Here is a 13,192-nt window from a genome sequence, read left to right as displayed (position 1 = left end):
TTGTTTTCCATGTAACCCTTGTGCTATCCTAGGCACTTTAACATTGGGAGTTGGGTCATCTAGACCCACTACATAGTGCTCTGAACCTTTTTTCTTCAATGATTTGTGATCTTCACTGGTGTCCATGGATTACATGAAATCTTTCCACCTTTATCAACCTTTGTCATGGTAGGGAGAAGAGGTCAATGTAAGGGTGGGGTCATCTTAGATAGCATAAGGGTTAAGCCTCCGACCGCTAGTTGGCACCGAGCCTCTTTTGGCAGCTGTCATGGTGTGGCTCTACACCCCACCCCAAATGAAAAGATCTCAGTGAGAAGCAACTTGTTTTTATGAGACATGAACCACGTTGACCACAGTCAATGTCACCCCCCCGAAGACGATGACATCACGGCCAGCGACCCCGTCAAAAAAATTAATGGGCCCAAAATCGTGTATTTCACACACAAAAAGATTAGTCTGAAACTGAAGTCGAAATGTTCGTCTTCCCGAGGCAACCAAATCATTAAAGGGTTGCTATGGAGATAAAATCAACAGAAAAGCCGCCATTTTGAAAAACGTGGATTTTTTTAATCATGTGATGACATATAGCTCTCACCAATGGAGCAATGTCTTTTTCTGAGTCAGTTGATGATACTGATCCCTAAGCTAGCACTTTTAGCCACATTAGCATAACTAGCATAGTTAGCATTATTAGCATTTTGAGCAATGTGTTTTTCAGAGAGAGTTGATGATGCTGATCTCAATGCTAGCACTTTTAGCCACATTAGCATAACTGGCATTGTTAGCTTAATTAACATTTTGAGCAATGTGTTTTTCAGACAGAGGTGATGGTGCTGATCGCTATGCTTGCACTTTTTGCCACATTAGCGTAGCTAGCTTAGTTAGCATAATTAGCATTTTGAGCAATGTGTTTTTCTTAGAGAATTGATGATGGTGATCGCAATGCTAGCACTTTTAGCCATATTGGCATAGCTAGTATAGTTAGCATAATTAGCATATGCAGCTTTGACTAGCCTTGATCAAAGGTGGGTGATGAGGGCGGTGAGGCTGGGGAGGGCGGTAAGAGCGGCGGTTGTGCTTAGAGTTGGGCGTGGAAGGCAGATTGCGTCTGCTATACAACGCTATACAACGCTGGTTGCGGCTTTAATTTTTACTTAGGATGGGCACCAAACCCATCCTACCATTGCAACAACACATCATCAGTTGGGTGGTTTGGGGACCACAGGATTTCCTCTCTGCTCTGTGCACATGATATTGTCCTGTTGGCTTCATCGAGCCAGGACCTACAGCATGCATTGGGGTGGTTTGTGGCCGAGTTTGAAGCGGCTGGGATGAGGGTCAGCACCGCCAAACCAAATCCATAGATCTCGACCGGAGAAAGGTAGTTTGCCATCTCTCGGTGGGTGGAGTGTCGCTGCCCCAGGTGGAGGAGTTTAAATATCTTGGGGTCTTGTTTAAGAGTGAGGGAAGATCGGAGTGTAAGATTGATTGGCAGATCGGAGCAGCGTCCGTAGTTATGTGGTCGCTGTATCAGTCTGAAGAGAGAGCTAAGCCAAAGAGCAAAGCTCTTAATTTACTGGTCGATCTTCATTCCAATACTCACTTATGGTCATGAGCTCTGGGTCATGACCCAAAGAACCAGGGCCCGAATACAAGTGGCTGAAATGAGCTTCCTCTGTGGGTTCACACTGTGGGGTGAGAAGCTTGGTCACCTGCGGAGAGCTGGAGGAAGTGAGCTCTTTGGGCATCTTTGCTTAGACTCCTGCCCTCGTGACCCGATCCCGGAAAAGAGGAGGAGGATGGATGGATGGATGGATTGATGGATGGATGGATGGATACATACTGAACCGAAACTCTGTGCCATGTTGCTGCCAGTATCAAATAAAAACACAAATTGGGGATAAGAACGGGTGGAGCAGAGCCTCTGACCAGCAAATGCATGGAGCATCATCCAAAATGCTGTTGGCAAAGCCTGTCAAAGTGCAGACTGTCACGTAAATAAAGCATCTTAGGCACATTAAAGCACTCTCCTTCATCCTGTCATGATGCCTCATCATCACACTTTTTTTGTTTTCTGTAAAGAATTTATGTTTTTATTTTCCTTTATTTTTGAAGCACCGTTCAGGCTCCTGAACCGTTTAAAAGTAAGAAACTAAATTAAGCAATGTTGAAAATAAACAGCATTTATTTCCTCAATCAGCCTTTTAGGGCCTTATTGGTTTAGCAACATCCATTCCATTTTTATTCTTTCTTATAGAAGAATATTTTGTTTTGGAAATCAAACAATGTTGACTGTGCCCTTTATATATTTTAAGTTACCAAAATAAAAGCACTATGAATTTGCTTGGGTAAAAGCAACTTATATATTATATACAGTTGCAGGGCTTAACATTGTGCTAATCAAATAAATTGAATTTTACACTTTTATTCTAATGAAAGATGTATTACTCTTGTTTATCTGCTTATTTAATATAATAATATCCTATTTTCTATTTGCGATTACGTAGGATTTGCTGTGTAAATTAGGGTTCTTAATTACTCTTTCATTTTACCCCCCACCTTAGTAGCTGGCATAAGACATAAATTCTTCCCTGTGAGATTATTAAAGTTCGATTTCTGCATTTATTTATAAACAAAACAAACTTTTTAATGATTACACAAGTGAATATAGGTGCTGTAGTAAAGCTGAGGCACCCATATAGTAAATAGTTGCCAGTTCCTGACTTTTCGGGTTCCCACCGTGACTATCCCCCTCCCCCACCAAGACTGAGAGAAGGGTGAGCAGAGCAAAGCCACACCCGCTCAGCTCCACAGGTGCATCGTCTCCCTCTCAGCTCAGGCAGCAGTGCAGACAGCTAACCCACTGGAGTCTCAGAACGGCAAGGATTTTTCATGGAATCTAGGTAAGTCTCATCAAAACTTTTTAAAAACAGACACTAAATGACTTTGAGACATATTTAGTCTGTCTAGGCATGCTTTTCTCCGGTGGAAATGCTCGAGAGCCGAGCACATGGCGATGCTAGCTAGCTCGGTCCTTTGAAGCTAACGCAGCATGTGCTTGTGGGGAAGCTAGCTTTCCAAATGATTTTGGTCAGGCTGTTACAGATCCTAAATACATTTTAAATTTAATTTATTGAAGTGTGGCCTTAAATGTATTAATTTGTCTTAAATTCTGTGAGTTAACACCCCCCCCCCCCCCCCCCCCCTTCGCGCTGCGCCAATCTTGCTGCTTGCAGTTTGTGCAAAAGTGTTGATAATTTTGATGCTCCAGCAAAAGCATCGTAGTCACGTCTGCATGTCTGGGATCATTACATCGTTTAGATATTCTTTGTACCGGGATCAAAGCTCCCGCTGCAGGAGCTCCGTCTGAGTCACGTGACCCAGTCTCACTGTCCCGCATTAACCCGAGAGGGTAAAACTAGAATAGTTTGAGGATCTCATTTTTTTCCTCTTGATGAAAATAAGAAAAATATCAAAGTTTAGGAGGCCCGACCGAAATTTAATGCTTCATCAGTTTGACATGTTCTTACATTTAATGCTTGTATGTATGCTTGCTTAGATAAACATGTTTATGGTCTTTGTAAATATGATTTATATATTTTAAAATGATCTTTAAAAGGTCTTAAAGTCTTAAATTTAACTTTTTAAAATCTGTAACCATCTTGGTAGTGTTTATGTTTTTTTTTATTTGAAAATGCTTACCAATTTGATTTACTTTGGTTAATTTGTTTGTTTGTTTTAAAACCAGGATCACTTCAGTATTTTGTGGTCTTGTTCTTTAGAGCTAAACAAAAAATGTATGACACCATGATGGTGCCCTGTTGTACGGTAATCAAGTGACTTTAAAAAGTATTTCTGGTTCCAACATTTAGTAATATTTTGATCATGTCTTTTGTTTAAAACTCGAGTCCCGCTTACATGTTTTTATACTTTTGCTTCCTGGTTGGTTCATGGTGCAGTAGTAAATAATTGAGCACATTTAGTACTGAGCATTTATCTAAATACTTTAAATCAAAAACTCAGGAAGGTCCAAAGCTAATGTTCATTTTGTGAACCTCATCTGCACAGGCCCACTGCTGGGTCATCATTAAGATAATTGTGTAAAGTAAACTTTGTTTATATAATAGTTTATCAGTAAGGACATTTTTTTAGCTGAGTCTGTCTTTCATCTGAGTGTTTAATTAAACAACCTTTCTGTGTTTGATTCTTAGAAGAACCTTCAGATTTAAAAAGCGTGTGAAGATGCTTAGGGAGCAAAAGAAAAGGTGCCAGAAGAGGTACACAGAGGGCCTGAAGACCAAACATCCACCTGTGCAGGTAAAGTTTTTTTGCCACTGTTTTCAGTGTACTATTTATTGGGATCAAAATACTTATTTATAGTAGATTTCTTCTTTGTAACAAGATTCTTAAAAAAATTCACATTGCAAAATAATTTATCATCTCCTTTTTAATAATGTAATATCTATTAGATGTGAAAGCATTGGTTAGCACATTTCTGCTAAACTGATGTAAACGAGTAAAGTCATTTGTGTCCCCTTTATAGCCCTCTGTATCCACTGAAAGCTGCAGCTCCTTGGTTGGATCTTCAGACATCCCAGAAAGAGAAGATGCTGTTGGCAATAGCTGGGTAAGTGTCAAAAAGAACAGCGTTTTTTACCCTATGTTAACTGTTATGAAATTCCTGCTTGCCAGAAATAAATAGCCTGCTAAATGCCTTGGGTGGGGGGAAAAATAAAAATGTGGTTAAAAGTAAAACTGCAAAGATTTAACTTGTAGAGTTTTAATTCATAAATCAGTTAAATATCTTAAAATGTAGATATTTAATTTAGTGAAAAATTAAATCCAACATGTGATTAAACTTGTGCAGTTTTAATTTGTACCTTTTTAATTTTAAAAAGTAAAAATAATCTCTTAAGGTTCCTCCCCTGACAAGAACAGACAGTGTATTTGTAAGTATTTATCATGGAATCCAGCCAATATCAAATACTTTTGTCAATGTTTTTATCAATAGGGCTCAGAATCTTTAGCATCAAACTTTGCCTTAGACCAGGGGTGGGCAAACTTTCTGACTCGAGGGCCACATTGGGTTCTAAAGTTTGATAGAAGAGCCGGACCAGGAGCAGATGCCAGGAGTGAGAATGAAATAATATGGAATCTGGATGAAAGCACTTTTCAAGCAAAATTATATTTTACAACATTTTAGAGTTTTTAAGTTAAAACTTTTGTTTTCATTTTAGAGCCAATTACACTAACAGCTTGATGTATGTTGTGAAAACTCAGAGAAATGCTCCATTCATGTGGTGTTTGAATGATCATAAGAATGAAAAAAAAAACACATATTCAAACACCACATGGATGATAAAGCGGAGCCCCCAAACCTTTTCTTATGAGGGCCACAATAAGTCTTTTTTCTTTAAAACTTTAAGCTTCTTTATTTTATTGTGAAGCCCTATAATAAAGTTTTATTAATTCATGATCCTTTTAATACAACAAATAACACTATTTATGAAATAAAAAATAACCAAATTACTCTCTGTGATTTTCAAAGACAAAAAGTCAGGAAACAATATGCTGATACATTAAAAAGAAAAAAATAATGAATAGTGGATCCTCTCCCGTCTTCGTCCCGCTGAGACTTTGAAGCTGCAGCTCCTCACACGTCTCATAGTTTGCTCTAATACTGAGCAGCTGTGTCCTGCATGTCGTTTTCTTATCCAGTAATAATGAAAAAAGCAAATTTCTCTGTCTTCTGCTGCAGCTAATCGTATATCTGCGTTACCTTTTCACCAGTACAGAGTTCTTCGTTTTTTGCAGGAGTTATGTTCTGAAAATAACCGTGATCTGTGAAATCCACTGAGTTTGGTTACTTACAGACGTTTTTTTATGGTAGTAAAACTTCTCACTGCCTTAATACACTTTTCTCACACAGACATGAACATTTTCACCTTTTCTCTTGTTTAAATTCTCAAACCTTCATAGAAATTAGGTCCAGGATCTTAGAATGAAAACAAATTTCTGTACATCTAAAGCGCTCCGCCTTTCTGTACAGGAGACATGGAGATTGACTGACAGGGTCTTCAGCCAATCAGGACACAGAACGGGGTGTTTAAAAAAGCAGCATAATCGATCTAAAAGAATGAGCTAAACTGGGAAAGATGAACTGTGACGTAGAAAGGGAAGACTGTCTTCTGCTCTATTTGACAGATTTTTAGAGGGTTTCAGGTTGGAGCTCAGACTGCAGAAGGGGGGAAGAAAATGTCACTTCTAAAATGGGCAGATAAAAAAAAACATGGGTCTCTGATATTGTTCAATGGGCCGTACCAAACATGGAGGCGGGCCGGATCCAGCCAGCGGGCCGCAGTTTGCCCACCCCTGCTTTAGACTGAACTCTTAACTTTTATAAAATATTATTTACAAAGTAGTGTATTACAATTTAAAATGAAAAACTTGTTTCTTTTCTCCAGCTCACTAAAGACTACTTTACCAAGCATGCCATGGTTCAAGATCTGTCAGACGTCCCCTCAAGCTGCATAGAAACTAAAAAAGCAGTAGCCTGCAGAGACTTTCGGCTAGCAGACAGATTGTGAGGATAATTATTTACTGACGGAGTTTTTTTAAATGTGTTTTTAGCTTTTGTTTATTTTTTCTGATGGCCTGCAATCTACCCTGCTCATTACGTTAATGAGCACTCCATTTTAACACTTGTTCTATTCTGTTTTTACAGGGACTTCGGGACTTCAACATCTTCAACAAAACATCAAATGGAGTCAAGGAGTGAAGACAGTGAATCTGGTATTACAACCCCCCACTTCTAAATTTAATCTTTTTATACAAGCGTTCCCAGTTGAGTTTTAATTGTGAAATCGACTATTTTAGTCAAAATAACTAAACATATTTTGCTTTAAAGACAAAAACAAAACCTAACAGAGTAGTGTGATGTCGCACACAGGGAGTTCCATCTTGCCCTGATAGCTAAAATCTGGCTCAAAACTGTCTGGCAGGATTGATCCAATATTGCTTGTCATTATTTTTGCCCCACTAATATTAGCGTGAGGCTATAAGCTCGTGCTCGCACAAACGGCTATCTGTGACATGGAGGGGAAGGAAGCCCAGTATTGTATTTCTAATGAACCACTGCCTATGGTCTTAAAGAATGTCTTACAAAAGCAACACAGCTTTTGGATCTTGGCTAAAAACTGCACAATCATTATTAGGAGATCACTTTTAACGATTTTGACAAAAGAAAAAAAATGCATGTCTATGAAGACTCTCATTTATCCAGGTTGATTCCATTTCCACATCATAGTACAGGGGTGGGCAATTATTTTAAGTCGCATTGGGTTATAAAAATTGGATAGAAGGGCCGGACCAGGAGCAGATGCGTGGAGTGAAAATGATTTAACATGGAATGTAGATGAAAACATTTGGGTTGAAAATTATATTCTAAAACAGAATATTCTAGAGTTTTTAGTTTAAAACTTTTGTTCCCATTTTAGATCTCTATTTTATTGTGAAGCCCTTTGGTACCTTCAAGGAGTTGTAAAGTGTTGTATGAATAAAGTTTCATTCATTCATGATCCTTTTAAGAAAATAAATAACACTATGAAATAAAACAATGACCAAACAATACTCTCTATGATTTTCAAAGACAAAAATTCAGGAAAAGTATACTGACATTTAAAAACAAAAACAATAAATGATGGATCCTCTCTCGTCATAATTCCTCAGAGACTTTGAGCTCATCTTGCGTCTCACAGTTTGGGCAGCTGCGCTTTCTGTTTTCATCCAGTAATACAGAAAAAGCAAATTTATCTGTCTTCTGCTGCAACTACACATATATCTGTGTTACCTTTTCACCACTACAGAGTTCCCTCCTTTATTGCAGGAGTTTCGTTGTAAAAATAACCGTGATCGGTGAAATCCACGGAGAATGATTACAGACGTTTTAAATTTATGGTAGTAAAACTCCTCGCTGCCTAAATACACTTTTCTCAGACAGACATGAACATTTTCACCATTTTCTCTTGTTTAAATTCTTAAACCTTCATAGAAATTAGGTCCAGGATCTTAAAATGAAAACAAAGATCTGATCGCGATCAAAGATTTCTATAGATCTGAGAGCTGCGCGTTTCTGTACAGGAGTTGAGGCACGGACTGGGGAGATTGATTGACAAGGTCTCCAGCCAATCAGGACACAGAACAGGGCGCACTGTTTAAAAAAGGCAGCATGATCGCTCAGATATGAGCTAAACCGGGAAAGATGAAATGCGACGTGGAAAGAGAAGACTGTCTTCTGTTCTATTTAACAGTGATTTTAGAGGTTTTCAGGTAGAACACAGACTGCAGAAGGTGAAATAAAATGTCACATCTTGATCGTGTGGCCAGATTAAAAAAAAAGTGTGTTCGGCGGGCCGGACCAAAGATGGAGGCGGGCCGAATCTAGCCCGCGGGCCGTAGTTTGCCCACCCCTGTCATAGTAGTAGGTTTAGGGGCTGTCATCTGGACTTGGTTATTAAAGTTAGAAAACGTTTCACCTCTTATCCAAAAGGCTTTGTCAATTCTGACAGAAAGCTAAACCTACTACTATGAAAGAAAAAAAATGTACAGTCAGGACCATAAATATTTGGACAGAGACACATTTTTTTCCAATTTAGTTTCTGTACATTACCACAGTGAATTTTCAATAAAACAACTCAGATGCCATTGAAGTGCAGACTTTCAGCTTTTATTCCATGGGTTGAACAAAAAGATTGCAGAAAAATGTGAAAAACTAAAGTTTTTTTTTTTAAACACCACCCCATCCTTTCATGGGCTCGTTAGTCATTGGACAAATGAAATAACTGAAAACAAAATGGTCGTTACTAATACTTGGTGGAAAAGCCTTTGTTGTCAATGACAGCCTGAAGTCTTGAACTCATGGACATCACCAGATGCTGGGTTTTCTCCTTCTGAATGCTCTGCCAGGCCTTTACTGCAGCGGCTTTCAGTTGCTGTTTGTTTTTGGGCCTTTCTGTCTGAAGTTTAGTCTTCAACAAGTGAAATGCTCCTCAATTGGGTTAAGATCAGGTGACTGACTTCGCCATTCAAGAATATTCCACTTCTTTGCTTTAATAAACTCCTGAGTTGCTTTGGCTGTATGTTTTAGGTCATTGTGCTTCTGCATTATGAAACGCCGCCCAATCAGTTTGGATGCATTCACCTGGAAGAGATTGTGTTTAAAAAATGCTTTTGTTTTTCACATTTTCATGCAATCTTTTTGTTCAATCTATGGAATAAAAGCTGAAAGTCTGCACTTCAATGGCATCTGACTTGTTTTATTTAAAATTCACTGTGGTAATTGACAGAAACTAAATTAGAAAGAATGTGTCTCTGTCCAAATATTTGTGGTCCTGACTGTAGTTGAAGCTGGACTTGAAGAGCTGCTTCACAGTGCTTCCATGGCTGTTGTGTATGTGCCATTAGGGCATGGGTCTTTAATATAGACATTTTCTCAATTCAGGGAAGACAAAAAGTGTATGATTGTCATTTTAAAATAACCATATTGGTACAATGAACAGGACTCAAGACTGAAGAACGGACACGGCAGTGAAAAAGTCTAAAAGTCTAAGAAGCGACCCTTACAAACAGGTATGCTTCCTACATGTTACACTTTTAAAAGTTTCTTAAAAATGGCACAAACTATGTTTTCTAACAACCATTTTTAAGGGAGGGGGGTATTATTTATTATTACATTTCTTGCTTATAGCATATGTAGTTCAAAGATAAAATGTTACTAATAATTGTGCACAAGAGGTACATGTCATCAAAACTGTCTAAATCAGACTTTGAAACATCTCACTGCCAACATTGAAAGACTTGAGTTTCATGAAATTGTCTTATGTCAGCTTTCAATGAAAATGTGAGGTTGTGTGGTTCTTGTTGGGTTTTTAATTAAAATGTTTTCACAAATGGAGCCCATGGTTTCTACACAGCAGAGAGACTAAGGCATCGATACTGCTGAGACGGGTAACTTTGCACAATACAGAATCATTTCTAACTACACCAGCAACGTGGCTCTGATACTTTCAACACAAGATAAGAAAATCTATTTCTGTGGGCTTTCTTTTCTAATGAACATCTGACATTTAGTTAACACTGTTAACAGGTAGTCAGACGTTTTGCTGACCTTTTGATATCTATCGTAGCATCTCCTTAGTTTTTGTAAATAAGAAATGCTCATTACCTTGAATCTGGTCTAATCACGTTTTGTAAGTTGGTGACTTATAACATTTTTTCCTTTCTTTTTCTAAGGAGCTTAAAAAAAAGGACCTGGTCTTCAGCAGAGTGCCGAGCATTGGAAAAAATTTTAGGAATCTGCATTGAAGGTGGGAGGGTACCAGGAAAACATATCTTTCCTGCATAGAAGCTTCGCCGAGGGAGCTGGAAGGACGAACATGGCAGGCAGTCAAGTTTTTTGTTAGGAACAAAATCACAGCACTGAGGCGGTAAAGTTCAAAAAGACGTTAGTTTTTGTTAGTTAGAAAGATTATGTGATTCAACTTTATTTTGTTTTCTTTAATTTAAACCAGTGCTTGTAAATCTAAGTTCCAAATTTAAGCTTCAGACACGTGCACTTATTTATCTTAGTGACCTTTTTTTCCGGAAGCACTTAATTTTCATTTGAAGCACGTGTATCGGTCAAAGGTGACCTTTTAATTTCTGAAGCATTTTATTTGTATTTAAAACAATTGTATAGGTCAAAGGTGACTTTTTTTTCCTGAAGCACTTGATTTCATTTTGTAATTTTTTGACAGGTCAAATGTCACTTTGTTTTTATAAAGCACTTAATTTGAGTTCAACAGGTCTTTGTTTTCTGGTTAAATCTGTGTTTACGTTGTGGAACTCCAGGCCTTTAGGGCTGATGTCATTTTAGTTTTCCAGATCTTTTTGCTCTACCCCCTTCCGATCCGCTGCCCCGGTGATTCCAGTCAGTTAAAAGTAGGAAAGGGAAAACGAGGGGGAGCCCTAACATTTGTTTTCCAACAACTCCTGCTTCTGATTGACTGAGCTCACCTGGCTCAGTAGATCAACAGGAAGTAGAAGAAGAAAATCTGGAAAACAAGCAGGATGTCAACCCTCCAAACCTGGAGTTCAAGAGCCCTGCAGTAAGTGTGTGATAGAACGTTTAACGGGTCAAAGGGAACCTTGTTCTGTCCAACAGCAGTATATTTAGTTTTATAGATTGGTAACTATAAATAAATTGCCCTTGTCTCTTATTTGCTGTTCGCAGTTTCCTTCATAACAAACATATTTTGACAGTGAATGATGCCTCGCATGTTTGGTAAATGACTTTATTAGTCAGGAAGTGTGAAATGAGTACTACAATCCCAATTGCCTTAGTTACAGAGCTGTTAACCAAAGTTAGAGTAACTACTGTTGTATGGGTGGTCCCCATGGGAAACCAAAATTCAGGTTTATTTTTCATGTTAGTGTTTTCAGTATTTGAAATGATAACACTCCTTGAAAAAAAATTACATTATTTTAGCAGTTAAAACCATCTCAGAAAACCTTGTAGAAAAGGTGGATCCCACCAGGAGGGTCCTAGTCATGGGACCTCACGGGGTAAGAAATACGGGTATGGGTGTGTGTGTGAGCGCGCGCACGCACGCGTGCTTGCGTGTGTGTGTGTGTGTGTGTAAGGAGAGAGCCCCCCTCTCTCCTGTGAGCGCGGAGCGGGGGACTGTCGGAGAACCGTAAATTAAAAATAAGGTGTCTCCCCCAAAGGTTTTGTAGTCTTTGGGTGAGGCTGAGGGTTCAGAACGGAAAAGAGAACCCCGAGGAAATCTCCCGTGCGTTTCTGACCACGTTCGGAAAAGAGAAGTCATCGCGCAGGAAAGGTTCAACACTTGGATCAAACTGTTCGGACAGCATGTCTGCAAACACTTCCTCATTCAAAACTCAGAGAGAGAACATAAGACGGCCGACCAGCCCTCATTTTTACTCCCCCATGCATCCCCTCAGGAGCGCCCAAGGCAACGCCTCCTTCCGTCGCCACCTTGCCTCCATGACAACCGCAGTCACAAAAGTCCGAAAAAGGTCCGCGGAGGGTGGAAATACTGCTACGTAGTCCTCAGAATGTCTACGTTTGATAGTTTCAGCATTGTATAGTGTAAATGCAAACATCAGATACGGGTCACTTTTAAAAGATGATGTAAGCGGGTCGCAAACAAATCGGATATAGTCAGAAAATCGGATATGAGCATCTAGACCTGCAGTGTAAAGGCAGCCTTAGAGTCCTGTTGATGTTGTACAGCTCCAAGCATTCAGTGATCCACGTGTGTGGCATTGAGTCATAGGCTTTCTTGTAATCACTCCAGGCTGTGCACAGGTTGGTGTGTCGTAACTTACAGTCTTGAGCGACTGTTCTGTCAACCAGGAGTTGGTGTTTGGCTCCTCTGGAGTCTCTACCAATGCCCTTCTGTGTGTTGCTCATGAATTGATCCATGTGCCTATTTATCTTGATTGCAATGATGCCTGACATGAGCTTCGATGTTGTGGAGAAACAGGTCATTGGCCGGTAGTTGGATGGGACTGCGTCCTTTGAGGATTCCTTATGAATCAGGATCGTTCGCCCTTCCGATCATGTCAGGGCCTGGTGCTGCCTGTTTTTAATGCCTGAGACTCTTTCTTGGATGTCTGCCACTGTGATGGTTGCTGGATTCTTTTCTGGGAGGTTGCTATTTTCTTTTTTCAATGGGCATTGCTGTTATGTGCTTTCCAGTACTGTTCAGTTGTTAGCCTTGGTGGGTCTGATCAGCTGTTTTGACAATGCCACTGAGCGTACACTTTTGCAGGCGGAATTGTTCCAGTGCTTCAGGAGTCTGGCTGTATCTCTTAGGTACTTGCTGTCTCGTTGTACCTCTTTGAGCCTCTGTCAGCTTACTCACATCCTTCCGAGTTGCCTTGATTTTGGCCTCTAACCGTTACTTCCGTGGTGGGTATTGTTTTCTCCCATGGTTGCTCTTATAGCCCAGCAGAAGTGTGAACCATTTCTGTTAATGTTGTGGTAGGTATATATATCTATATATACAGTATATAGATATATATATAGATATGTCTATATCTATATATAAAAAGATGTGTATATATTTTTACACAAATTTAGTTTATGAAGTCTTGTTTTATCTTCCTGACTTGAGCAAGTAAGCTAGCA

General features: G+C 39.3%; 1 protein-coding gene across 4 annotated transcripts; it reads left to right on the top strand.

The window, feature by feature from the left end:
• The first annotated feature begins 429 nt into the window (after nt 1-429).
• LOC144991118 (uncharacterized) lies at nt 430-11,255 on the top strand. Of its 4 annotated transcripts, XM_078944950.1 has the most exons (7): nt 430-2,903; nt 4,212-4,317; nt 4,544-4,627; nt 6,465-6,583; nt 6,725-6,792; nt 9,558-9,627; nt 10,291-11,255. In XM_078944950.1, the coding sequence occupies exons 1-6, from the start codon at nt 2,893-2,895 to the stop codon at nt 9,587-9,589; spliced, it is 420 nt and encodes a 139-aa protein (XP_078801076.1). In that variant the 5' UTR covers nt 430-2,892; the 3' UTR covers nt 9,590-9,627; nt 10,291-11,255. The 4 variants fall into 4 exon arrangements, 3 of the variants coding, with proteins under 3 accessions (XP_078801076.1, XP_078801078.1, XP_078801075.1); XM_078944952.1 differs by lacking the exon at nt 9,558-9,627; XM_078944949.1 differs by having other exon boundaries at nt 9,558-11,255.
• The last annotated feature ends 1,937 nt before the right edge of the window (nt 11,256-13,192 follow it).

Source organism: Oryzias latipes, chromosome 3 (genome assembly GCF_053564925.1).
Source record: "Oryzias latipes strain Hd-rR chromosome 3, Olatipes_Hd-rR_3.1".
Taxonomy (NCBI): Eukaryota; Metazoa; Chordata; class Actinopteri; order Beloniformes; family Adrianichthyidae; genus Oryzias; species Oryzias latipes.
Note: the sequence above shows the minus strand (reverse complement) of the source record. Positions and strands in the feature narration are given on the sequence as shown.